Raw genomic sequence first — 27,446 nt, forward strand, 5'->3', positions numbered from 1 at the left:
TTAGATATAATAAGTGTGGGGAGTGATCACCACTATGTACCTGGGTCTCTATGGAGGGTTGGGTGCTTGGTGAAAAGCAAGGGACAGGGAGCCAGGTGTCTGGGGTCCTGATGTGGATTTAAGAGCTGGAGGACTGAAATCCTGGTTCCCACAAGGGAAAGGAACTGGATGATGGGATGTCTGGGTATCTGAGGGAGCCACAGCGAGAGGGAGGGAGAGTGGTTGGTTATCTGGGCTCCCTGAGGGGGTGAGGGAGGGGCAGTTCAGTGACTGGGTGGGTACTCCTAACCCTAACCTGGAAGCTGTTACTGACACAGGCTTTATTCATTATCTGTGATTTGGGGCAGGTTATTAATCTCCCTATGCCTCAGTTTCTTCATCGGTAAAATAGGAATAATAGTAGTAAATACCTCAAGGAGCAGTGCTTAGAGGACTGCCTGGCATAGAGAAAGCACTGTTGTACGTGCACGTTATACCAGACACTGGGACACGGGAGATGAGGTGTCTGGGATTTGGAGAAGGGACAAATGCTTGGGTCTACTGGATCCCAAGGCTAAAAAGTTGGGAGTACAAAATGAAGGTCACTGGGGGTGGGTAAAGTAGTTACATCTTTGAGAAGGACAGAGACTGGAGGTCTGAGCTCAGTTCTCCAAGTAAGTTAGAAAGCCTGGGTCACTGGGGGAAAAATGAGGGACTGGAGATCGTTCTGTTCTTCAAGGAGGCAAAGGGCCTGGACCTGAGTCCTGGGAGGAGTCTGGGAACCAGGGGCTATAGAGATGGAATTTGAGCGGGGGAGGTGGAGAACAGGAAGCTAGGACTCTGAATCAAACCCCCAGAGTGGAATTAGCGCCAGGTTGGGGTACCCTGGAGATGTTTCGTGCAGGGGGTCCCCCATGCTAGGGCCCTACAGAAGGGGGAGAATTAGGGTACCCGAGGGCGGTGGTGGAATCTTCTCCTGGGCCTCCAAAGCCACGAGCTGAGCGCCCGCGGGCTGCTTCCTCCCACAGGAAACCGCAGGCGTTGGGCACACCCAGCCTGCAAGGAGCGGCGCCCACAGACAGCAGGCTCTGTGAGGGCCCACGTGGGCAGCAGGCGGCAGTCAAAGGGGGGGGGGGGGGCGTGCACTGCGGAGCTCGGGGGCGTGCCCGGAAAGCAGGGGCGGCACGGAGCGCCCTAGGCCCCGCCCACTTCCGCCTCTAAGAGCGCCGACAGCTCTGGCAGCTGAGGGTTTTGGCAGTCTCTCCCAAGGCCGTTGGTCGCGCATGCGTAGTGAGTGGCTTCGAGGCCCTGAGGCGGTGGTAAGCGCTCCTCTCCCTCACAACTCCCGGCATCGGCACCGCCTGCCTGCTAATGAAGCCTCAAAATAACGTGGTCTTAATCAGCTTCATCTTAATCGGAGAAGGCAATGGCATCCCACTCCAGTACTCTTGCCTGGAAAATCCCATGGATGGAGGAGTCTGGTAGGCTGCAGTCCATGGGGTCGCTAAGAGTCAGACACGACTGGGCGACCTCACTTTCACCTTTCACTTTAAAGCATTGAAGAAGGAAATGGCAACCCACTCCAGTGTTCTTGCCTGGAGAATCCCAGGGACGGGGGAGCCTGGTGGGCTGCCGGCTATGCGATCGCACAGAGTCGGAAACGACTGAAGCGACTTAGCAGTAGCAGCAATCAGCTTAAGACACGCGTCTCTCGCGCTCCATCCCAAAGGACTTCGGCCCAGTTCCAAAGTCTTCCAGACGTTCCCCTCCCAGCCCTGCCTCCACAGGCTTTTTCAGCTACTGCCTCTCCCTCCTGGAAACACACAGCCTACCCCTCACAAGCCCGTGCTCCCCACACAGATCATCTCGACGGTTAGCCTCAGCACCCCCTACAAGTCTTGGGAACCTGCGTCCTTCCAGCGCCCTCCCGCCAGGTCTCTCACGTGTTCTTCCAGCCACGCCCCTCGCCACCCCCCGAAGCCCCACCCCTCAGGGCCCGCAGCCCCGCCCTTTACAGGTATTCTTGTCCCTCTCCTCTCAAAGCTCCGAAGTCCTGCTCTGGATGGTTATCTGTGTCCCTGCCTTCGTAAGGTCCTGCAGCCCCAGCCCTCTCCAGCCCTTCCAGCTCTGCCCTTCCCTCGCTAGTCCCGAAGCGCCGCGCCTCAGGCTCACGCAGTCCCCTCTCCTCACAGGCCCTTTCAGCCCCGCCCATCCTAATCCTCCACAGCCCCGCCCCTCGCCCGCCCTACAGTCCCGCCCTTTCACAAGGCTTACGGTTCAGCCTTCACAGGCCCTCCCAGCCCCGCCCCTCGCAGGACTCCCGAAGCACCGCCCCTCGGAGTGCTCCCCTAACTCATCTGTTCTTAGCACCTGATCTCCCTTAAGGCCTCGTTGTGGCTTTCTCGGCTCCTCCTCTCCAGCCTCCCCTCCCACGGCTTTCTTCGGTGGCCTTGGTCCCTCCCCGGCTGCTGTCCTCAGACCTTCATTGGCCCCTTATCTCCCCAGTAACCAGACCACAACAGTGAGCTTGGAGTACCCAGGACAGGTCAGGCACTCCAGCAGGTAGGGACCGGGCCTCGCTCTCCTTAGCCGACCGGGATGGGGGTTACCCCTGCCTCTGTGATGCCTCCTCCCCAAACAGCCCCACCTCGGAGATACCGAGGGTCTAGAGGACCCCGTGCCAGAGTCAGAACCGCGACGCAAGACAGAATGTGAGAGGTGGGAGGTTGGGAGGGGTGTGGGAAGAGATCTGACAGGTGTCCTGCTCTGACTCACTGGAGGAATTGAGACTCAAAGAGAGGCCAGTTCTGGGGTCACCCTCTTCCAGTACCTAATCCCTCGCTGTTCATCGCCCACCCTCCTAGCCCTCTCCTCGCCGTCTGAAGGGGTCCTGTGTCGCCCCTGCAGGAGCCTCACCGTCTTTGGCCAAGATGCCTTTTGGACTCTCGGCTGGGAGCACTCGTTCCGAGGATGGAAGTGAGGCCTTCCTGGAGGGAATGGGTAATTCCTGCATTCTTTATTTCATCCATTCTTTTCCTCGGTTTTCCCATGTTTCATATTCTGTGCAGCGGGGCCCCGGGGACCGGGAGGGTTTTCAGGAGCGCTCTCTAGTGGCTAAATACACTTCCTCCAGAATGGAGGTGGAGCCGGGCGGGGGAGTGGGATGGCCAGGAAGACTTCCTGCAGGAGAAGTTTGAGTGAGGTCCAGAACTTCTCCCAGGAATTACCAACAGGAGATGGAAAGGAAAAGTGTTTCCGCAGAGAGAGCAGGATGTGACTAGAGCAAGGTTTCTTTACCTCCACATCGTTGACCCTTGGGGTCAGATGTCAGATCATTCTTGGATATTAGGGGGAGGGTTCTGTGCGCTGGAGGATGCTCAGTGCTCCCCTGGCTTCTACCCACTGCATGCCGGTGGTACCCTCCCGACCCTCCCCTACCCTGTAGCAATCAAAGGTGTCTCCAGACACGGCCAAATGTCCTCAAGGGGGCAGATTTGATCCTGGTTGAGAACCTGTGGGCCGTGGGGGATGGGGAGCTAGTGGATGGGACCAGAGAGGTGGGTAGGGTCGGGTTTGTGGGGCCTGGAACCCCAGGCTGTGGAGCTGCAGCTTTGGATGTGCTTGGGCACAGGGAGGTCTGTGACCGCTCTAGGCATGGAAAGACCGTCTGGAGCTGTGAAGGGAGGCCAGGAGGTTGGGGAGGAGGCTGGGGTGATGGGGTGATGGTCCAGGCAGGGGGGGATTAGGCCTGAGCCAAGGGGATGGACTGAGAGTGAGGAGGCAGGAGGGTGGGGCTGAGGAAGGGTGGTGATGGGGTTGAACAGGAGGGATGTAACAAGAAAAGTGTCCCCACCCCCCACCCCGGGGAGGGGGGCGGGACTTGGCACAGGTCCTCAGCTTTCCCAAGTTCTAGGTCCTGTGCTTCTGGTCCCTGAGGACTGTGAGGCTTCCCTGGAGTGCCCTCTAGTGGGAAACAGAGGCATGCATGCCCAAATCCTGGATAGAAGTGGGTTTAGGGGGAAAATGGGAGATCAGCTTAGGGTGCAGGCAGTATGCAGGGATGAGGAAGCTTGAGAGATACAGGAACTGAGACGCAGCCCTAGAGTGGTGCGGGGGACTGGGTTCTGCAGTTCAGCTGCAGTTGATGAGCCCCTAAGGGAGCCAGAATTCCTAGGGTTTGGAGAGGGAGGGGCTGGGACCTGGATTCCTACTGAATCCCTTGCCTGGTCCCACGCTTCAGTAGACTGGGAGCTGAGCCGACTGCAGCGACAATGCAAAGTGATGGAAGACGAAAGGCGAGCCTACAGCAAAGAAGTCCATCAGCGCATCAACAAGCAGCTGTGAGCCTGGGTCCCTGGAGCCGTGGAGGGGGCTGTTAAGGAGGTGGGGGTTTGCATTCCTGGGTCTGAGAGGGGAGGGCAGGCTCAGCGTGTCTGGACTTCAGTGATGCCGAGCTCTGCCCCTTTCTGGCTCCCCCTCCCCCTCCCTGCCTGGGCAGTGAGGAGATCCAGCGTCTGGAGGGGGTGCGACACAAGCTGCGGGTGCAGATCAGCATTGCCCAGAGCCAGGTCAGGCGGCTGCGGGACAGCGAGAGGCTGGAGAACATGGGTCACCTGCTCAAGTGCCAGGTCCGGGTGCAGGCCGAGGTCAAGGAGCTGCAGGCACAGAACCAAGCCCTGGACAGGCAGGTGGGTCCTGGGACCAGACTCGGTGGATCCTACTCAGGGGCAAGTGTCATAACCTCTTTGAGCCTCACCTTCCTCATCTGAAAAATGGGGTTATTGAAAGCATCCTCTCAAGGGAGTTTGTGTTCAGGCTCCCATAGGAATTATGAGTCTTTACTGCTTAGCACAGCCTCATGCCTTCAAAAAGGCGGTTAAGAGGGAAAGAGTCACCTTCTGGAGTCAGTGCACCCTGCATTATAATAGAATTCTGGTCCAGGCGCATCAGAGCTGTGTGACCGTGGGTGAGTCTACTTCTCTCCGGGCCCTAGTTTCTTCATCTGCAAAAAGAGAATGTAGGTAAAGCAGCAGAGTCTAGACCGATTTTTCATCCTGTTGGCTTCAAAATCCTGCTATTTGACCCTGGAAACAATGTGACTTTTCTAGGCTAGTGTTCTTTTCAGTTTTTAGGACCAGGACTCACTGTGACACAGTTCATATACAAAGAGATGCATATGGATGTAAACACACACACATACAAATACATCAGAAACAAAAGTTTCCCCAAATAATTCTTCTCCACATGGGATCCATTCTATTTTCTTTTTTTTCCATTCTATTTTCAGTTCTACTCTTCATTTTCAAAAGTTGCTTGCAAAAAGAAAAAGTTGCTTGCCAAAGGACTTCCCTAGAGGTCCAGTGGTTAAGACTTTGCCTTCCAAAAAAAAAAAAAAAGACTTTGCCTTCCAATGCTGGGGAGTCCTGGTTCAATCCATGGTGGGGGAGCTGAGATCCCTCATGCCTTGGGCCCAAAAAACAAAACATAAAACAGAAACAATATTATAACAAATTCAATAAAGATTTTAAAAATGGTCCACATCAAAAAATCTTAAAAAGTTGCTTGCTGAGACCAAAAGATTTCTTGCACACTACTGGATCACAAATAGGAGACTGAAAGTTAGATATCTTGGTGGGCTGTATTAGTTTGCTATTGCTGCTGTAACAAATTACCACTCACTTGACTTAAAGTAATACCAATGAATTATTCTGCAGTGCTGGAGGACAGAAATCCAAAATGAGTTTCACCGGGCTAAAATCAAGGTGTTAGCAGCCTGTGTTCCTTTAAGAGCCTTCAGGGGAGACTCCATTTCCTGCTTTTTTCCTGCTTCTAGAAGCTGCCTGCATTCCTTGGTTTATGGCTCCTTTCTCTTAAAACATTTTTATTCTTAAAATTATTTATTTTATTTTGATAGTGCCGGGTCTTCATTGCTGCTCTCGGGCCTTCTCTGGTTGCAGCAATCAGGGGCTACTCTCTAGTTACAGTGTATGGGCTTTCCCTTGTCATGGCTTCTCTTGCTGTGGAGCATGTCTAGGGTGTATGGGCTTCAGTAGTTGTGGGCACAGGATTAGCTGCCCAGAGGCATGTGGGATCTTAGTTCTCCAACCAGAGGTCGAACCTGTGTTCCCCTGCATTGGCAGGCAGATTCCTAAACCCTGGACCGCCAGGGATGTCCCTATGACTCCTTTCTTTATCTTCTTAGCCAGCAATGACTGGTCAATCTTTCTCAAGCTGCATCACTCTGATACCTTTGTCATTTCTTCTTCTCTGATTCTGACTCTCTTGCTTCCCTCTTTCACTTGTAAGGACCTTTGTTATGATATTGAGCTTATCCAGACAATTCAGGAGATTATCCTTGAGTCATATCAATATCCTTGGCTTTATCACATCTGTAAAGTCCTTTTTGCCTTTTCAAGTGACATAGTCACAAGTTCTAGGAATTAGGATGTGGACATCTGGGCAGGAGAGTGGGGGGCTTGTGTGACTTGTCACATGAATTCAGCAGCACCCAAGAACAGCTTCTAAATGCTTACTGCCATTTTCTGAACCTATCACATCAGAAACTGATGACAGACAATCCTTGGATTGTACCAGTTCATAGCAACAATCTATGTAGATATATATATACATACATATATATATATATATGATAAAATTCAGCATCTGTTCGTTAAACTATTAGCAATCCAGGAATAAAAGGGAATTCCCCAAATTTGATGAAGGGCAACTATAAAACATTACAGCAAACATTATATTTGATAGCAAAACATGTAAAAAAAAATTCTCCTTGGGATCAGTAACAATATAAGAGTGTTAGCTAGCACCACTTCTGTTTGACATTGTACTGGAATCCCTATCCAGCCCAGTATGGGAAGGAAAAGAAATTTAAAACAATTTAAAAATCGGAAGAAATGAAATTGTCAGTATTTGTTGGTGATCTATTTGTGTACACTGAAGGTCCAAAAGAATCTAAAACTAGCTTATATTTAGCAAGGTATTTTAACACTGTGGCTTGAAACAAAGGTTAATGATATTTCCCTGTATTAGCGATAACTATTAGAAAATTAAAGAAAAAAAAAGACACATTTATAATAGCCAAAAGAAGTACCTGGGAAGAAATCTAACAAAAGTATGCAAGACCCCTATAGAATAAATTGTAAAAGGGTATTGAGGAATATTAAAGAATGCTGGGGAAGATTTCCCTGATGCTGGGAAAGATTGAAGGCAAAAGGAGAAGGGGGCAGCAGAGGATGAGATGGGTAGATGGCATCACCAACTCAATGGACATGAATTTGAGCAAACTCCGGGAGGTGGTGAAGGAGGTGGTGCAGTCTATGGGGTCACAATGAGTTGGAAACAACTTAGTGACTGAAGAACAACAAAAGAAGAATTTAATATTTGAATCATCTTTTTTTTTTTTTTTTTGGGCCGCTCTGCAAGGCATGCAGGATCCCCAACCAGGGAGCGAACCCCTGCAGTGGGAGAGCAGAGTCTTAACCACTGGATCACCAGGAAAGTCCCAAAGGAGAATTTAATAAATGTAGAAGTATACCATGTTCATGGATTGGAAGAGTTAGTGTTGTAAAATGTCAGATCTCCAAACTGATTTATAAAATCAATGTAATTCCAATCAAAACACTAAAAGTTTTTTATTTTTAATGGATGAAATGGACAAACAGATTCTAAGATTTATAGAGAAGTGAAGTGAACAAGATGACTAAGATTTACTTAAAAGAACAGTGTGGGAGTTCCCTGGCAATCCAGTGGCTAGGACTCCATGCTTCCACTGCAGGGGACACAGGTTCAATGCCTGGTCAAGGAACTAAGATCCTGCATGTCATGCAGAGAAGTCAAAAAGGAAAAAATTTAAAAAGAGAAAGCCATAGGGCTTTCCTGGTGGCTCAGTGGTAAAGAATCCAACTGCCAATGCAGGAGACATGGGTTTGATTCTTGGTCCGGGAAGATCCCACATGCCCTGGGGCAACTAAGCCTTTGTGACACAGCAACTGAAGCCCACTGCCCTAAAGCCTGTGCTCTGCAACAAGCGAAGCCACTTAGTGAGAAGCCCTCACACCACAAGCAGAGAGTAGCCCCAATTCTCTGCAACTTGAGAAAGCCTGCAGGCAGGAACAAAGACCCAGCACAGCCCCCCAAAAGAGAAAAGTCATAAGGAGATATCATTACACACTCACCAGATTTTCAAAAGTGAGTGTCCAAATACACCAAGTGCAGGGGAGAGGAGGAACAGTGGGAACTCTTAAAGAACTGCTGGTTCATAAGACCCCACCAGCTGGAGGGAGTCTAAATTGTCATGTGTATTCTGAAAAGTTTTTTCCCTCATTATCTATTAAATTTGAAGAGAGACCTACCCTGTGGTCTGGGAATGCATCCACTCCACACAGATGGTCACCAGAAGCAGTCTTGGGCTCCACCTGACCATGACACTCATAGGATCCAATAGGCTGTCACTTGGCACAAGGTTCACTTAACTCTGCAGAAGGACAGAGGGCAGGAAACAGCAGCATCTTTGCACGACAGCATCCAGTGCATCTTCCTTGAGTATTCAGGGGATACGTCTCAACATCTTCAGTTGGACAACACCATATGGGTGGGTGTTGCCCACCCTGCCATGGGGATTTTTTTTATATTCAACACGAGCCACCACTTGTAACCAATTATCAGAGCAGCTTGTAAGACCCCACCAGGAATATATTATGTTATAAGAAACACCCCACAAGGAAACCAGTTTTCTCTTCATTCACGATCACATAAGCCTCCAGGGTCTACAAGTCCACTCACAGTCCTTCCAGTCTGATATAGTTCACAATCAGGGGCTACCTTTATAATAAACATTGTTGCCTGGGAACCACAGCTGGCATTCTGTATTTACCTTAAACCCAGCATGTTTCCATGGAAATGGTGTTAGAAGGAAGTAAACCAAAGTCATCCCCCAGTAGAAACTGGATTAGATTTGTCAGTAACCCATCTTCCCACCCAACAATGCCACTTCTGAGTATATACCCTGGAACCAGGATTCATGAAAAAGTGTTGATAGATGCATTATTCATGTCATCTAGCTCCAGATTATCCCAAATGTCCATTAATATTTGAATGAATAAATTGTGGTATATTTTTATAATGACATAATATCTGTGTGTGTGCTCACTCAGTTGTTTTTGACTCTTCGCAACCCTGTGGACTGTAGCTCACCTGCCTCCTCTGTCCGTGGGGTTTCCCAGGCAAGAATACTGGAGTGAGTTGCCATTTCCTTCTCCAGGGGATCTTCCCCACCCAGGGAACAAACTCTGGTCCTCTGCATTGGAAGTGCAGAGTTGTGACCACTGGACCACCAGGAAGGTCCCTACTACATCATTTCATATAAGAGACTTGAGCATCCTTGGATTTTGGTATCTGAGGGGAGTCCTGGAACGAATCTGTGAATACTGAAGAAGACTGTTATTTTTATGCAGAACTGGGAAACTAGTATAATAGTCAATTTTAAGCTACCAGCGATTGAACTCATGTACTTCCTGAAAATGTAACTTGAGCTCTCAAGCACTGTCTGAGGAGCCCCAGTATTGCACTGCTAACAACTCTATTATAGCAGCTTGGTTGAACAACCCAGTAAGGGTTTGCATCCTAACAACCTAGAAACCACTTAAAAAATACACACACACACACACACACACACACACACACACACACACACAAGTTGAAGACAATCGTGTTTAGTTCTTAAAAACCACAATTACCTGTGAGATGTTTGTGCCTTTGGGGCGCTGTGCAACTTTTCAGATCTTGGTTAGATTGGACTCACCACTCATTCCATACTGACTTCTGTGCAGCACGTGCTTTCTTTTTTCAAACTGAAATTTTACTGAGATAATGATAGATTCACAAGCAGAGAAAAGTCCTTGTATGGTTTGCCCAATTTCTCTCAATGGCACCATTTTGGAGTTTTGATTCTTTTTTTTTTTTAATCACAGCAACTGCTAAAAACTGTTTCAGAAAGATGTATCGTCCAAAGGAATGTAGTGCCACATCCTGTTGAACCTGGGAACGACCTTGAGCTCCAAGTTCATGTGGTGTCTGGCCAATGTCCACGTGTCTCCCTCAAATTTTAAAATACCCCTATGGTTGTCCCTTTGAGTTTGCTGCAACGCTCTGGGGTGCCTTGGCACATGTATTCATTTCCTAGGGTGGCTTACATGACAGAAATTCATTGCCACACAGTTCTGGAGGCCAGGAGTCCATAATCAGGATGTGGGCAGGACTGGTTCCTTTGGAAGCCTTGAGAATCTGTTCTGTGTCTCTTGCCTACGTTCTGCTGGTCTAATGGAGATCTTTGGCGTTCTTTGTGTGTAGAAGCATCATTCTGATCTTTGCCTTCATCTATTTTTTTCTTCTCTTTTAAAAAAAGATTTTATACAATTTTAAAGGTTATACTCGAGGAGATGTTTGTCCAGGGGCAAGCATTTGCAGCAAGGGGTCCCAGGTCCCAGTCTATCTCACTCTCAGACTCTTGTCTCCACTTTGTCCACTGTGAGTGGTGACTCATCCACCCAGACCACATGTTTCTCCCAAAATACCAGAAAGGATTCAGGCTGGCTCAGCTTGGGGCACACATCCATCTCTAAATGGATTATCTTGGGGCTTCCCTGGTGGCTCAGTGGTAAAGAATCTGCCAGCCAATGCAGGAGACACGGGTTTGATCCCTGATCCAGGAAGATCCCACATGCTGCACAGCAACTAAACCTGTGGCCACAACTACCAAGCCTGCGCTCTAGAGCCCAGGAGATGCAACTACTGAAGTCTGCGAACCCTAGAGCCCATGCTCTGCAACCAGAGAGGCCACTGCAAGGAGAAGCCTGCTCCCCAAGACTAGACAAAAGCCTGTGCAGCAGTGAAGACCCAGCCCAGCCAAAAATAAATAACATTTTAAAATTTAAAAAAAAAAAAAAAAAGGATTGTCTAGACCTGGGTCATGTGGCCAGCAGGGCGGCTTCTTATGGTTGGAAGCCAGACCCACGTGGAAGGTTGGGTACTGATCTCAGAAGGGGGTCCAGCTGATGGCCAGGCACACAAAGACTGCTCCTATCAACCGCCCTCAGTCACTCACCCTCGCATTCACCTCCTCCCTCCCTCCCTCAATCTCTCCCACATTTTGTCAACCAACAGGTACCACCCTCTTTCCCCAGATCCAGGAATGGGAGAGCCGGAACTCTGCCCACAGCAAGAATGCCAGGTCTCCAGGATGCGTCCAGGATCACAAGGTCAAGAGCCAGCGAAGGATCAAGAGTCTCGAAAACCAGCTGGACAAGGTGAGGGTCCGCCTCTGGGCTGTGCCCAGGTCCGAGCTCTGGGGTTTAGGGGAAGACCTGAGCATAGGAGTCAAGTTTTGGAAATGGTGGACCAGGTCAGGAGACACGATCCCGGAGGGATGGAGGGTCCCCTTGGGAAGGAGGCTGATGCTTGGGTCCTTGGTGATGCTCTTGGGGTCCCCAAATTGAGAACGGGCCCCCAGTCTGGCAAGTGCCCTCTCCTCTGCTGAAAGTGGAGAATGGAGGCAGGCTGGGTGTCAGACAGGCTCTTAGCATCCTCTCCCACCCCAGGTCATCTGTCGCTTTGACATCCAGCTGGCTCAGAACGCGACCTTGAGGGAGGAGCTAGATCTCCTGCGGATCGAGAGGAACCGCTATCTGAACGTGGACCGCAAGCTCCAGAAGGTCAGTGGCCCTGAAGCCCAGGAGCCCTTGGCCCAGCCCGCGAGGAGGGGAGGATGCAAAAGTCACCCTGCCTTCTCCAACCCTCCCGCCTCAAGTGCAGAACCGCCCAGAACCACGGATTTACTTGAGTTTGGAGGGAATGGAGACCTGAAAACGTTCCAACAAAGACAACTGCCTCAGATGGAAGCAGAGATGTCACTTTGAGTGTCATCAACGGGGCAACAAAGGTTCTGGCCAGACCATTTACATTCCACGCGTTTCTCAATAAGCCTTGAAGTTCTTTGAAGAACCCTCCCTTCCTCCCTCCGCCTCCCTCCCTTCCTTTTTTTCTCTTCCCCCTCTCTAAATTTTACTTTGAAATAATTGCAAATCTGCAGAAAAGGTGCAGAAATAGTACAAAGAACTATCAATCCTTCACCAAGACTGGTAATTTGCCATTTTACCCTCTCTCTGTCTGTCTTTCTCTCTCTGGGTAATTGTTTTTTACTGAAAATAACATTGTCAGAATTTGAGAGCTCGATGTAGACGTTATAGAACGTCATTAAGAACGTCAGTGCTTATTTCCTAAGCACGAGATCATTTTCTTACATAAACAAAGTGCCCTTGCCCAAATCAGGAGCTTGAACATTGTTACAGTTCTAAATAGTCCATATTTAAAGTTCATGATTATTCCAACAGCATCTCATGATAGTTAATTTAATTATTCTGCTGCAGGCTCCTGGCCAAGATCCCACACTGCGTTTGGTTGTCCTGGCTCCCTTTATCTACAACAGACTTTGTCTCCATGACTTTGACATTTTGGAAGTACCCAGCCCAGCTGTGCTGTGGGATATCCCTCAATGTGGGCTTATCTGATCTTTCTCCATGATTAGATTCAAGTTGTGCATTTTAGGTGAAATACCACTGAGGTGGTATTGTGTCATTTGTGGGCATTACACCAGGAGCATGTAACATCAGTTTGTCCTGTAACTAGTGATGTTGACCTTGATCACTTGGTCAGCCAGGTTTCTCCAATAGAGAGTTTCCCTCTTTGTAATGAATGGGTCCAGGGAGATTCTTTGAAACCGTGTAAATATCCTGTTTCCCAACGTATTTCCACTCTAGCCTCCCATAATGATGATTTTTGTCTGAATAATTATTACTGTGCATGCGTGCATTGTGTCCAACTCTTTGCAATCCTGTGGACTGTAGCTCGCCAGGCTCGTCTCTCCGTGAGATTTCCCAGGCAAGAATGCTGGAATGGGTTGCCATTTCCTTCTCCAGGGGAATCTTCCTGACCCAGGGATTGAACCAGAGTCTCCTGCATTGGCAGGTGAAATCTTTACCACTGAGATACCTGAGAAGTCCAATTATTACTGTAATGGCTGCCAAAGAGTGATTTTTCTAACTTTCTGTCATTTCTTCTTCATTTAGAAAATGGCATTTAGTTAAGAACTTCTTAAGTATAGTTGTGGGTTGTCAGTAAGCATTCATGTATTCTTACTTTATGAGTTATAATCCATAGTGCTCATTACTTATTATGATGCTCAAATTGTCCCAGACTTCTCTAGTGGGAGTGCCCTCAAGCTGGCTTTTTTTACAAGCCCGTTTCCGCCCCTGCACCCCCCAACCCCAAGGACTTCCTTGTTTTCTGGCACAAGAAGATAGTCAGACTTTCTTGTACTTGTTCTGCCTTAACTCTTGAGTTAAGTGTTTCTCCAAAGAGTCCTGGTTCTTCTCAGTGAGAAGTAGGTGCTGAGAAACCAAAATACAGGCTCTAGGAGTCCTCACTGCTACTGGGGTGTCCCTGACTTGAGGCCCTTTCTCTGGAGTGGACTAGGAAACACACACACATTTTAAAATCATGAGTTTGCATCAGTGCCTCTCATTCTGACCCCAGCACCACTGCCTTATTCCTGAACACTCCCCATTTTATCTTTGTTTTCCCCCACAGTGGGAACTCTAGCTGCCAATAGCATTGATATACGTACTTATGTTCAACCCTACAAAATACCCAAGAGAGGTTCAGAATTGTTACAACTGTACTAACAACCCTTGAACATGAGAGTTCACAATTCATTTGTTGATTGTTTTATCCTCTGAGGGCGTGGGTATCTACCTATCTATCCATCCATCCATCTACACCTTATTCATAAGTTACTAGGATTAGTTCCTGTTTTTTCTTGGTCTTCTTTGTGGTTCTGTTCTTTGAAATATAGTTAGGTTCATTTGCTTCTCTTTGTATTTGGTTTTAGTTCTGTTCTCTATTCTTGTTGATTGAATTTTCTTTGTGAACACGTAAACATTGATGGGTTCCCAAATCAAAAGTATTCCCTGATCCAGTGGCTAAGACTCTGCATTCCCAATGCGGGTTCCATCCCTGGTCAGGGAACTAGATCCCACATGCCGCAACAAAGACTGAAGATCCCAAGTTCCGCAAGTAAGACCTGGCATAGCCAAATGAATAAATTTAAAAAACTATTCCAAAGGTTTCCAACAGAAACATCATTGCTTCTATCCATTCCCACTCAGCCCCCATAGTTTCTGGTTCTCTAGCCTCGGTTTCTTGTTGTAAAAGGGTGTATCTGTGTGTGTGCGTATACATATATAGGGGCTTCCCAGGTGGCACTAGTGGTAAAGAATCTGCCCACCAACGTAGGAGGTGCAAGAGACGTGGGTTCAATCCCTGCTTCAGGAAGATCCCCTGGAATAGAAAATGGCAACCCACTCCAGTATTCTTGCCTGTGAAATCCCATGGACAGAGGAACCTGGTGGGCTACAGTCCATGGGGTTGCAAAGAGTTGGACACGACTGAGGATGCATGCAACATATATGTATATGTGTTTATACACATTAGTACATACATATACACTATATGTGTAAAAAAATATACATGTAATTTCCTCCCTTCTCTCTCCTGAAAGAACCCTTTTTACCCATAACTCTGCACAGACACTTTCACAGAACTAGGAAACAGGTTAGTGTGGTCACAAGTTTGAAATTCACACAAATTTTTGACACTACCAGAAAGTTAGGTCAGCACTCTTAGGAAATCCTGAGTCGGGTGTTTCACTGCATTCCTGGTCATCAGTTTGGCTTTCCTCTCGCTTGGTACCTCCTTGAAAACCCTTTCATGGGTCGCCGCTAACTAGAAAGGACCAGGTTTCTAAGGCACAGGAAACCCCCTTCTTACAGGGGAGACACAGGCTCAAAGGACGGCCGTCCAGCGGCGGGGGCGTCAGAAGCCACTCGGTCTTGTTCTCTTGGCAGGAGGCGCAGCTCTTGAAGGACTCGGTCAGGAGCCTCATGGTCTCCTCCAGCTCCGCCTACACTGCCAGGTAGGGCCCCGGGGGGCGTCCAGGACCGGCCCACGCATTTCCTTAACAAGCTGCTGGGAAGATCCCCACCTCATGAAATGCATTGTCACAATCCACCTCCCCCCTTTTCATAAGATGCCCCTTCCTCGCCCCTCCTCCACCAATTTTCCAGCTCCTTGGTCAAGGTCCTTCTTCTTGGATATATGAATTAACCTTTTGGCCCCTATCTTTCATGGCACGTAGCACATAGGGATGTAGAGAAACTTAAGGGGAGTTCCCCAGTGGTCGAGTGGTGAGGATTCCAGGCTTTCATTGCCAAGGCCCTGGTTCAATTCCTGGCTGGGGAACTGAGCTCCCACAAGCCCCGTGGTGCTACCAGTAAACAAACAAACAAACAAATAATAAATAAACAGATTTAAGTAAGCTCAGGTCGCAGCGGGCCAGGAACGTAGGAAGCACTGATTCAGTTCAGTTCAGTAGCTCAGTCATGTCCGACTCTTTGCAACCCCATGAACTGCAGCACACCAGGCCTCCCTGTCCATCACCAACTCCAGAAGTTTACCCAAACTCATGTCCATTGAGTCAATGATGCCATTCAACCATCTCATCCTCTGTTGTCCCCTTCTTTTCCTGCCCTCAAATCTTTCCCAGCATTAGGGTCTTTTCAAATGAGTCAGCTCTCCACATTAGGTGGCCAAAGTATTGGAGTTTCAGCTTCAACATCAGTCCTTCCAATGAACACCCAGGACTGATCTCCTTTAGGATGGACTAGTTGGATCTCCTTGCAGTCCAAGGGACTCTCAAGAGTCTTCTTCAACACCACAATTCAAAAGCATCAATTCTTCAGCACTCAGCTTTCTTTATAGTCCAACTCTCACATCCATACATGACCACTGGAAAAACCAGAGCCTTGACCAGACGGACCTTTGTTGACAAAGTAATGTCTCTGCTTTTCAATATGCTGTCTAGGTTGGTCATAACTTTCCTGCCAAGGGGTAAGCGTCTTTTAATTTTATGGCTGCAACCACCATCTGCAGTGATTTTGGAGCCCAAAAAAATAAAGTCAGCCACTGTTTCCACTGTTTCCCCATCTATTTGCCATGAAGTGATGGAACTGGATGCCATGATCTTAGTTTTCTGAATGTTGAGCTTTAAGCCAACTTTTTCACTCTCCTCTTTCATTTTCTTTTCTTTTTTCCTCTTTCATTTTCATCAAGAGGCTCTTCTTCATTTTCTGCCATAAGGGTGGTGTCATCTGCATATCTGAGGTTATTGATCTTTTTCCCGGCAATCTTGATTCCAGCTTGTGCTTCTTCCAGCCCAGCATTTCTCATGATGTACTCTGCATATAAGTTAAATAAGCAGGATGACAATATATAGCCTTGACTTAGTCCTTCTCCTATTTGGAACCAGTCTGTTGTTCCACGTCCAGTTCTAACTGTTGCTTCCTGACCTGCATACAGGTTTCTCAAGAGGGAGGTCAGGTGATCTGGTATTCCCATCTCTTTCAGAATTTTCCAGTTTGTTGTGATCCACACAGTCAAAGGCTTTGGCATAGTTAATAAAGCAGAAATAGATGTTTTTCTGGAACTCTTTTGCTTTTTCAATGGTCCAGCAGATGTTGGCAATTTGATCTCTGGTTTCTCTGCTTTTTCTAAAACCAGCTTGAACATCTGGAAGTTTACGTTTCTCGTATTGCTGAGGCCTAGCTTGGAGAATTTTGAGCATTACTTTACTAGCGTGTGAGATGAGTGCAATTGTGCAGTAGTTTGAGCATTCTTTGGCATTGCCTTTCTTTGGGATTGGAATGAAAACTGACCTTTTCCAATCCTGTGCCCACTGCTGAGTTTCCAAATTTGCTGACATATTGAGTGCAGCACTTTCACTGCATCATCTTTTAGGATTTGAAATAGCTCAACTGGAATTCCATCACCTCCACTAGCTTTGTCCGTAGTGATGCTTCCTAAGGCCCACTTGACTTCACATTCCAGGATGTCTGGCAGTGATCACATCATCATGATTATCTGGGTCATGAAGACCTTTTTTGTACAGTTCTTCTGTGTATTCTTGCCACCTCTTCTTAATATCTTCTGCTTCTGTTAGGTCCATACCATTTCTGTCCTTTATTGAGCCCATCTTTGCAAGAAGTGTTCCCTTGGTATCTCTAATTTTCTTGAAGCAATCTCTAGTCTTTCCCATTCTGTTGTTTTCCTCTATTTCTTTGCACTGATCACTGAGGAAGGCTTTCTTATCTCTCCTGGCTATTCTTTGGAACTTTGCATTCAGATGGGTATATCTTTCCTTTTCTCCTTTGCTTTTCACTTCTCTTCTTTTCACAGCTATTTGTAAGGCCTCCTCAGACAGCCATTTTGCTTTTTTGCATTTCCTTTTCTTGGGGATGGTCTTGATCCCTGTCTCCTGTACAATGTCACGAACCTCTGTCCATAGTTCATCAGGCACTCTGTCTATTAGATCTAGTCCCTTAAATCTATTTCTCACTTCCACTGTATAATCATAAGGGATTTTATTTAGGTGATACTTGAATGGTCTAGTGGTTTTCCCCACTTTCTTCATTTCAAGTATGAATTTGGCAATAAGGAGTTCATGATCTGAGCCACAGTCAGCTCCCGGTCTTGTTTTTGCTAACTGTATAGAACTTCTCCATCTTTGCCTGCAAAGAATATAATCAGTCCAATTTCGGTGTTGACCATCTGGTGATGTTCATGTGTAAAGTCTGTGTTGTTGGAAGAGGGTGTTTGCTTTGACATTTATCAATACTGGTTGAAAGAGACAGAGATTCTCTCAAGACACCTTCAGGTAAAGGGTCATGTTGTATGGAACCTAAAAGCCCCAGCTGCCCAGCTGATGGGCATCTCTCTCCGCCTCTGGGCTCTCCACTTTCTCTCTCCTATCCCATCTCTACTCCTTTCTAAGCTTCAGCACTGTTCTCTTGCTCCAAGGGGTTTCTTAGCTTCTATTCAGTATCTTGTTTTTACCCCACGACTTCTGCTTATCATGGTTTGTGACTCCATGAGACATTGGCTCTAGCCCAAATCTACCTTAAGGTTTCTATGATCTTTCTTTCTTTGTTCTTTCTCTTTTTGCTTTCTTTCCTTCTTCCTTCCTTCCTTTGAGTTAAGATGCACATAAAATTCACCGTTATAAAGTGCACCATTCAGAGGCATTTAGTACATTCATAATGCTGTGCACCATCACTTCTGTTCCCATCACCCCAAAAGGAGACCTGTACCCAGTAGGCAGTCATTCTCTAGTCCCCTCTTCTCCAGCCTCCTTGGCAATGATTCACCTGTACATCTACCTTTCCCTAAATGTATCTTTATGTTTCACGGAAATGGTATGATACGACGTGTCCTTCTGTGTCTAGCTCCTTTCACTCAGTGTAATGCTTTCAGAGGTTCACCCACGTTGTAGCATCTCTCAGAACTTCCTGCATTTTTATGGCTGATTCTTTTTCTTTGTTTGTTGTTTTAATTTTACTTCTTTAAAAAACTCATTTATTTTTACTTTTTGGTCACATTGCGTGGTATGTGGGATCTCAAGTCACTGACCGTGGATCAAACTTGTGCCCTCTGCAGTGGACATCTGGAATCTTGACTGCTGAACCACCAGGGAAGTCCTTTTGTGGCTGATTCTGTCATTTGTTGCCTGTGGTCTGCCATGACTTCTTCAGAGCCTCAACTCATGGCTTCTGTTCATGCATAGCTCTGGCTTCTTCCTAACTTGGCCTTTGTAACATGATTTCTTGTGGTTTCTCTCTATACATCCTTTCAGCTTTGGCTTCCTGCTGTCCCCTTCTTAGCATCTCACAGTGTAAATTCTGAGGAGAGAATCTGACTGGCCCACCTCATCTTTTCTGCCAAGCCCCACTGGTGATGGCCTGCTGGCCTGTCTCTGCATCAGAAGCATCTGGACCCTGCCAACACTTGTCCAGTTGACTGCAGTGGGCAGCCCAGCTGGGTGCAAGGACAGGGTCAGGTGTCAGGACCAACACTTGTCGGACCAGTGCTTCCTGGCTGGGGGACCTGGGCAGGCCACTTCCCCTCTCTGAACCTCCGTTTCCTCTATTGTGACATGGCAATAATAATGGAATCTACCTCATGGACCCCTGTGGGCATCTTTAGAACATCTCCTGCAGGGCCTGGCTCCTGGGAAGTTGGGTTCCCTCTTCCCGGCCCTTCAGTGGGCCTGGGCCCAAGACACAGAAAGAACTGTGAGTCCTGATCCCTGAGGGGCTCCTGAGGGGTCTCTGTGGGCTGGGCCTGGGGGGTGCCAGGAGAGGGCTCCCCCCTAGGAGGACCCAGCAGGATTTGAGTAGAGCCAGAAGCTTGTGCCCTGAGTTGAGGCAACTGAGGTTGGCAAAGGCGTGGAAAGGGGAGCTAGACTGGTCCACTGGACCTGAGAAGACTGACCTGCTGGTCTCCCCACCTAATGACCCTTTGACCTTTGATCCTGTTACCTGTGACGTAGGCTAGGGGCACTCTGATTTCACAGTTGGCTGCACTACTGTTAAAAGCTTCACCTTCAGCCGGGCAGGCTGGGGGAGTTTCAGTCAGTAGGTGTCCCCAGCATCTTAACAGGGTGAGCACTCAAGTGCTGTTGATGGCACCTGCCTGTCCCATGTGAGGCCCTGCAGGCTCCAAGCTTCTTATCTTTCCGACCACACTACCCACCCCCACCCCAAACTCCAGCACAGTTACCTTATCACCTGGGTCCACCGTTTGGAGTCTGATATCATCTCTAACTGTGCCATCATCGCCTCTTGCCTCCTGCTCCACAGCCACATAATAACCGCCAGGCTTCCCCGATGCCCTGGGCAGACACTGCAGCAGTGTCCCCTCAGTGGGCAAGACCATCAGTCACTTACACAGCCCACCCACCAACCCCTCCTCCACCCCCTACTGCCCGGTAACCCCATCCTGACCCACCACTAGGAACCTAGACAGTTCTCTGCCTTTTGTGACAACCTGATTCTGCCCCATCCCTGGGACCCTAGGCTGGCTCTATCCACCTCTGTGACTCCAGGCTGACCTCCCCTATCCCTGAGACCCCAGGCTGATAGCTAACCCTGTCCCATTCACCCTCCATCCCCAGGCTGACCCCACCCCTCCCTGGGGCCCAGGCTGACCCCAATCCAACCTCCTGTCTCCCTGACCCCGGTCTAACCAACCCCCATCCCTCCCAGGGAAGAGGCGAAGACCAAGTTAGGCATGCTGCGGGAGAGAGCTGAGAAGGAGGTGGCCCAGAACGAGACGGAGGTGCAGATCTTGCAGCGGCAGATCGCGCACTTGGAGCAGCTGCACCGCTTCCTCAAGCTCAAGAACGGCGACCGGCAGCCGGATTCTGCCATCGTGGAGAAGCGCGAGCAGCGGGGTGAGGCCGGGGATCTCCACCTCAGCCTCAGCAGGCAGGGCAGTGGAAGGGGCGGGGCCGCCAGCCCCAGGTCTCAGCGTGGGGCGGGGCCTCCATGGAGGGACTGGGCGGGGTCTGCGCGACTGTGGGGCCGCCCCCTCCCCACCTGCCTCCGGGCCCAGACCACACCAGGCGCTGGTGGCTGCCCCGACGGCGATTTCACTGTCCCCTCGCCCCCCAGCCCAGGAGGTGGCCGAAGGCCTCCGTAAGACCTCCCAGGAGAAGTTGGTGCTGCGCTACGAGGACGCCCTGAATAAACTGTCCCAGCTGACCGGGGAGACCGACCCGGACTTGCTGGTGGAAAAGTATCTGGAGTGTGAGTACCTGGGGGTGGAGAGGGGCAGGCTCACGGCCCAGGCCCCCGGAATCCAGTGCAGACTGTGCTCTGTCTTGGTGACCGAGGGCCACAGCTTCGGGCCTGGGGGGTCTTCCACCTGCGCTAGAGGGCCCAGCGATCAGGCTCGGCTCTACTGGACTCTTACCGTCTGCCCTGCCTCCGCCACGCTCCTCCTCCCTGTTTTCCCCAATTTCCCTCCTTCCTCATCTCGGGCCTTCCGACCCCTTCCTCCTGTGTGTCTCTCTGCCTGCGCGTCTCTTGTTTCTCCGGACCCTGCCTTTCCCCACTGGCCCCCAGTGGAGGAGCGGAACTTCGCGGAGTTCAACTTCATCAATGAACAGAACTCGGAGCTGGAGCACTTGCAGGAGGAGATCAAGGAGGTGGGCGAGACCCGCCCCCTCCCCATCCCCGACTCCTCTGACCTCATTGTGTCCCCTCTGGAGCTGGGCCCAGCGTCGCGCCCCTGCCCCCGCAGATGCAGGAGGCCTTGATGAGCGGGCGCCGCAGCGAGGAGGACCGACGAGCGCAGCAGGAGCAGCAGCGGGCCGAGTTGCAACAGCGCGTGGACGATGTGCACTCGGAGGCCGACGACCTGGAAGCCCGCTACCACAATTTTCGCGGGCAGCTGGAGAAGCTCAAGACCAGTGAGCCCCGGCCCTGGCTGCTTCTTCTGGGAGGCTGTGATGAGCAGGCGGGGAGCCCTGCCGGGGTTGGCCACGGACAGATATTCCGAGGATCACTTTGTGCATTCCCTTGTCCGTCTGTCCCATGTCCATCCATCCATTCTGCAGCAGCATCCATTCCTCCTTCCAGTGCAGAGGGACAAGAGTCAGGTTGCCCTGGGTCTGAATCCCAGCTCCTCCATCTGTGAACTTTGGTTTGTGGTATCCTCTGTCGGAGCCCCCCTGTTAGTGCCTACTTCGTGGGGTTGGCATGAGATCGGTGGGATGACAGATGGAGAGAGACAGGCAGAGGTGGCAGCAGTGACGGGGAGCAAACGGGATGTCCGCCTCGTGCTGCACAGTAGGAGCTCAAGTCTTGGGAGACCCCGTTTGCCACAGCACCAAGCCCTGTGCTAGGTGATGAGGACTGGGCGGGTTAGGCGGTGGGATAAGAGACTGGCTTCCGATAGGATACTCGTAACCCAGGGGCTGGGATAGAGAATACCCTGGGGACTGCAGGAATGAGAGGATGCCTTTAAAGGCATGGAGTGCAGAATTGGGGGGGGGGGCAGTGCTCAGTGAAAAAGTGGGGCCCCTTGTTGAAAAACCAGCAAGAATTTCAAGTGCCAGCAGCAGAGCCCGTGACACTGGCTCCGTCGGCTCACGGGGAGGTCTCCTGGGAGCAATGATGCTTGAGGCTGATTTCAAAGGATGAGTAAGCAAAAACCTGGAGAGGGGAGGAATGCTCCCAGCAGGTGGGGTCCAGGCTTGGAGATGTGTTCAAGGAAGGTAGGTTCTTTGCGCAGAGAGGGGAATGGAAGGGGGCGTGGGTGGGAGCTCAGTTCAGTTCAGTTCAGTTCAGTCGCTCACTCATGTCCGACTCTTTGCGACCCATGAATCGCAGCACGACAGGCCTCCCTGTCCATCACCAACTCCCAGAGTTCACTCAAACTCATGCCCATCGAGTCAGCGATGCCATCCAGCCATCTCATCCTCTGTCGTCCCCTTCTCCTCCTGCCCCCAATCCCTCCCAGCATCAGGGTCTTTTCCAATGAGTCAACTCTGCATAAGGTGGCCAAAGTACTGGAGCTTCAGCTTCAGCATCAGTCCTTCCAATGAATAACCAGGACTGATCTTCAGGATGGACTGGTTGGATCTCCTTGCAGTCCAAGGGACTCTCAAGAGTCTTCTCCAACACCACAGTTCAAAAGCATCAATTTTTCGGTGCTCAGCTTTCTTCCCAGTCCAACTCTCACATCCATATATGACCACTGGAAAAACCATAGCCTTGACCAGACAGACCTTTAAGAGCCTCAAATCCTAAATGGATGTCAGGCTGAGGTTTTTCTCCTGGGAGACTGAGGGGCCTGGGCGGATTGTGAGCAGGAGAAGGGGGTGGGTAGGAGGGGAGGGGATGAGTATGGAGAGGAGAGGACAGAGCACAGGGGTGTCAGGCTGATAAGGGTGAGGCGCACAGAGGTCCAGCTTGGTGAGGATGAAATGGGAATGTGGGAGAAGAAGCTGCTTTGCAGGGGTGGGGGGTGGATGGTGAGCCTGATCTCAGTGTGAGTGGTATTGCCAGTTGTTAAGGATGGACCTCAGGAGGAAACTGTGTTTGTCAGCCTGGAGCTCAGGTGGTGGAGGCAGGGCAGGCAGTGGGGCTGTCCTGTGGTTGGGTGCAGATTTCTGTCAAGGTCTTGAGTGCCTTTCATTTCTTTTGTGAAACTAGTTAACTAAATACAATAGGGGGCAACTGTGAGAGCTGGTCACACCCACAGCCTCGAGGCTACAATGAATTTCCTCTGACTTCTGTGGAGCACAGGTCTGAGTTTCTGTGGGAGAAACACAGCCTGAGCCCTGGACTCGCTGGGTTCGGTGGAAGCTGGGTGACTTGAAGCGGTATGAAGCAGGCTGGCAACGTGGAGCTGTCCTGGTTACGTTTCCCTTTGACCTCGCTAGCTTTAAAAAAAAAATTATTTTTTAATTGCTGTGCTGGGTCTTCGCTGCTGTATGGGCTTTTTCGCGAGCTGTGGCGCTCAGGCGTCTCCTTGCGGCGGCTTCTCTGGTTGCGGAGCACAAGCTTAGGGCACGTGGTCTCAGTACTTGCAGCTCCCTGGCTCTAGGGCACAGGCTCAATAGTTGTGGCCCTGGGTCTGTGTTGATCTTGCTGGATCATGGATTGCACCCCTGTCCCCTGCATTGGCAGGCGGATTCTTCACCACTGTGCCATTAGGGAAGGCCCTCCCTCACTTTCTGTCCTCTGTCATCTGGAGCCTGGGGGCCAAGCACCCCGAGATGCTCACCCACCCTCCTCCCCTGGCAGTCTGAACTTGGACAAGTGCCTTTCCATCTTTAAGCCTTGTTTGGTGTCTCCCCAGCCAGGGCAGCAGGGCCTTGAGGAGGAGGAGAGGGCTGGCACCCCCTGGGCACTGGGTCCATGACCACCTGTCCCCTCTGACCCCAGACATCCAGCACCTCTTCACCAGGGTCCAGTGTGACAGCACCCTCATCAGTGACCTCCTTGGGGTCAAGACCCACATGAGAGACCGGGACATCAGCCTTTTCCTGAGCCTCATCGAGAAGCGACTGGTGCAGCTCCTGACGGTGCAGGCCTTCCTGGAAACGCAGGTCTTGTGCAGAGGGCATGGTGGGTGGGGAGGGGAGGGAAGGCTCCGGGGTCTTGAAGATGGACCTGAACAGACAGTTGGCTTCTCCACACTCCAGAACTACACCTCCACCAGCATGCTCAACGCTTCCCTCATGGTGCTGGGCCAGAGCTCTGAGGATTTTCCTAAGAAGGTGGCCCCGCCTCAGCCCCCAGACAACCTGTGAGCCAGAGGGCCAGAGGGAGCGGCTGGGGAGGACGTGCCCTGGGGATGGAGGCGAGATGTGGGAAGGGACAACTTTTTGGGGGGATCCCCTGGACTAGGGGGGCTTCCCTGGTGGCTCAGATAGTAAAGAATCTGCCTGCAATGCAGGAGACTCAGGTTCGATCCTTGGGTTGGGGAGATCCGCTGGAGAAGGAAATGGCAACCCACTCCAGTATTCTTGCCTGGAAAATCCCATGGACAGGGGAGCCTGGGGGGCTACAGCCCAGGGGGTCGCAAAGAGTTCTGGCGACTGAGCGACTGACATTATCACTTCCTTGGACTAAAGGGTGGGTGTGGCTCTTGGGGGGTGGGTAGAAGATGAAGCGGTGCTTTGGGGGAACCAGGAGGAGTAGGGTCTCCGGGGACAATATGGGCGATGGGACCCTAGGTGAACCTGACGGGGAAAAGACGCTCTGACCCCTGCGTGTGGCCGAGGGTCTCGGGACCTTGCAATGAGGAGCCATCGAACTTTCGAGAGTAGGGACTAGAGTCCCTTCCTGTCTTTTCCCCCACTTCAGGGAGGACCCCCCAGGTTTTGAGGCCAAAGACGACTATCCTTTGAGCAAGGAGGAGCTACTGAGCTCTGTGGTGAAGGCGGTGAGGATGGGCGCGGGCAGGGGGCGGTGCGCCTGCGGGCCCGGGGGCGGGGCCGGGACGCCGGCCAGGGCGTGGCGTGGGCGTGACGGGACGTGTTGGGGGCGGGGCCGGGACACCGGCCGGGGCGTGTCGTGGGCGTGGGCCCTGGCGTGGCGGGACGGGCTGTGCCGGGGGTGGTGCCGGGGGCGGTGCGGGGGGCGGGGGCGAGCGCGAGTGCGGCCTCTCCCGCGAGCCCTAACTCACTTCCCCGGCAGCTGGAGGCCCGGGAGCAGTCGAAGGAGCAGCACCTGAAGGAGCTGGTCGAGGGCATCAAGGTGGAGAGCACCCCGAGCATGACCTCCAGCACCCCGAAGGTCAGCTCCAGCTCGCGCCTTGTGACCCAGCGGCCCACTCAAGCCCCCGGGTCCATCATGAGCCACCAGACCAGCGGCATCCTGGTGTCCAGCGGAGGCCGCGCCACCAGCTCCAACGTGGGCCACGTTACCTTCGGGGAGTCAAGCGCAGGCCACGTGACCTTCGGCTCCACCAGCGCCACCACGGGGGGACTGATGTCCAGTCGAGGCTCCACCCCGGGCCGCGTGACCTTCCGATCCCCCAACTCTAGCAGCTACCTGGGGTCCACTGGATACGTGGGGTCCAGCAGAGACCACGAGAGCTTTGAGGCGAGCAAAGGCCCTGGGTCAGAATCGAGTGGAGGACCCGGGTCCAGCCCCGGCCCTGCCTCCAGCACCGGCCAGGCGTCCACCACCAGCAAGGACTCCCGGAACAACTACTAGGGCACCCAGCCCCCACCCCGCCCCTGGCTCCTCGCAGGGCCTTCTCTGGATCTCTGCTTCTTAGGACTCTCCATCTTTCTCACCGAGCTCCGAGCTCCAGGAGAGCTGCCTGCACACCTGTCTCCATCAACCTTTCCCTGTGTTTCTGTGTCTCTTCCTATCGGCCCCTCCCTCATCAGCCTCCTGGTCTCCCTCTCTGTTTCTGACCCGCCCTTGCCTTTCGGTTGCCGGATTTCCTGTTCTCTGGGTTTCCCATTCCCTGTGTCCCAGTCTTGTCCCCGTGTCTGGCTTTTCATCTCTGCTCTGACCTCTCTGATGATCCCTTCCCCTCCGGTTTCAGCTTCCCCATTGCTAACTCCCTCTCCTCCCTCTCCCAGGCCCTCCTTGCGTCTCATGTCCCTGCCTCTGTAGGTCTTTGTTCCTTGTTCCCCTCAAGAGTCCTCAGTACTGACTCGTGGGGGAAGAATGGAGGCAAAGATGTCGGGGCTGGCGTGAGCTGTGACCATAGGAAATAAAAGCCAGAGTTTGACTTTTACCCCAGCCTGGTTATGAGTGTATTTGTGTGTGAGAGAGAAAGCTTGAGACATGGCTGTTTCCTCTACCTCTGGCCCAGGGGGAAATGTTTGAGCCTGTTCCTATTCCCTGCCATTCATTCGTTCACTTTTTTTTTTTTTTTTTTTTTTTTTTGAGACTTCCACATTTCAGGCTCTACTGAGAACTGGAAATTGTATCAGTCAGTCAGGATAGGCTGGGTTATGTTGCAGTAACAAGCAACCTCAGAATCTCAGTGGGGTACCTTTAAAAATTTCAAGGTTCTATTTTGGAATTCTCCATGTCTTAAGAGAGAAGGCTGAAAGCAGCACTGTCAACCTTGCTTCCTCAAAATTGCACAAGGAAGAAAAAAAAAATCCAAATTGCCCCTCGGGTCTTTGATTAATTAGTGCTAATCAAAACATAATCAAGAATATAATTAGTGACAACAGGAATAAAGTCTGAAAGAAAAATAAGGGACCCTGCACATATTTGTTATCATGAATGCAGTTCAACACACAGCCTTTATAACAATGCTTTAAGAACACAGGACTTCCCTGGTGGTGTAGTGGATAAGAATCCGCCTGCCAATGCAGGGGACATGGGTTCGATCCCTGACCTGAGACGATTCCACATGCTTGCCAGGGAATTAAGATTGTTCGCCACAACTACTGAAGCCTGAGCACCCTAGAGCCTACGATCGGAAACAAGGGAAGCAACATTAATGAGAAGCTGTGCACCGCGTTGAAGAGTAGACCCCGCTCGTGGCAACTAGAGAAAGTCTGTGCAAAGCAACGAAGACTCCAGCGCAGCAAATAAATAAGTAAAATTTAAAAAAAATAAACAAATATCATTTAAAAAAAGAACACAGAACAATCTTTGAAATCACTTCCTGTGGAGGCCACTCACGCTTGTGTGAGTCGGGGCTGTCGGCAGGGGTCGCCACCTTCCACTCTCAGCCATTCTGGAAGTTCAGTCCTAGGACCAATGTTATTTTAGCTCAAACGTGGGCTCACTGGTTTTGTTTGTAAAATAATCAACCCATTGGAGAGTTGGAATTTAATCTCCCATCACGCATATGAGAAGAGAGAAAAGGTCTATCTGTGATCTGATGAGAAAGCTTACCCGTGTTTATGCAGTTTACACACAGGATGTTAATAGCAGGGCAGCACATGTTCAAGACAACCCATCAGGGCGAAAGCCTTCTAGTCACTGAAACTGACCACAATTGCTAATTTAGGG

General features: G+C 50.7%; 1 protein-coding gene across 9 annotated transcripts; it reads left to right on the plus strand.

Annotated features, from left to right (window-relative positions):
• Positions 1-1,191: 1,191 nt before the first annotated feature.
• ODAD1 (outer dynein arm docking complex subunit 1) lies at positions 1,192-26,208 on the plus strand. Of its 9 annotated transcripts, none has more exons than XM_020888305.2 (16): positions 1,196-1,298; positions 2,485-2,541; positions 2,844-2,979; positions 4,220-4,319; positions 4,478-4,667; positions 11,178-11,300; positions 11,592-11,705; positions 14,955-15,022; positions 20,205-20,392; positions 20,613-20,747; positions 21,066-21,148; positions 21,244-21,412; positions 23,895-24,058; positions 24,155-24,258; positions 24,819-24,897; positions 25,152-26,208. In XM_020888305.2, the coding sequence occupies exons 3-16, from the start codon at positions 2,910-2,912 to the stop codon at positions 25,671-25,673; spliced, it is 2,109 nt and encodes a 702-aa protein (XP_020743964.1). In that variant the 5' UTR covers positions 1,196-1,298; positions 2,485-2,541; positions 2,844-2,909; the 3' UTR covers positions 25,674-26,208. The 9 variants fall into 9 exon arrangements, with proteins under 9 accessions (XP_020743971.1, XP_020743964.1, XP_020743942.1 ...); XM_020888283.2 differs by having other exon boundaries at positions 2,887-2,979; XM_070450602.1 differs by having other exon boundaries at positions 2,485-2,524; positions 2,887-2,979.
• Positions 26,209-27,446: the final 1,238 nt, after the last annotated feature.

This window comes from Odocoileus virginianus, chromosome 20, assembly GCF_023699985.2.
Source record: "Odocoileus virginianus isolate 20LAN1187 ecotype Illinois chromosome 20, Ovbor_1.2, whole genome shotgun sequence".
Lineage (NCBI taxonomy): Eukaryota > Metazoa > Chordata > Mammalia > Artiodactyla > Cervidae > Odocoileus > Odocoileus virginianus.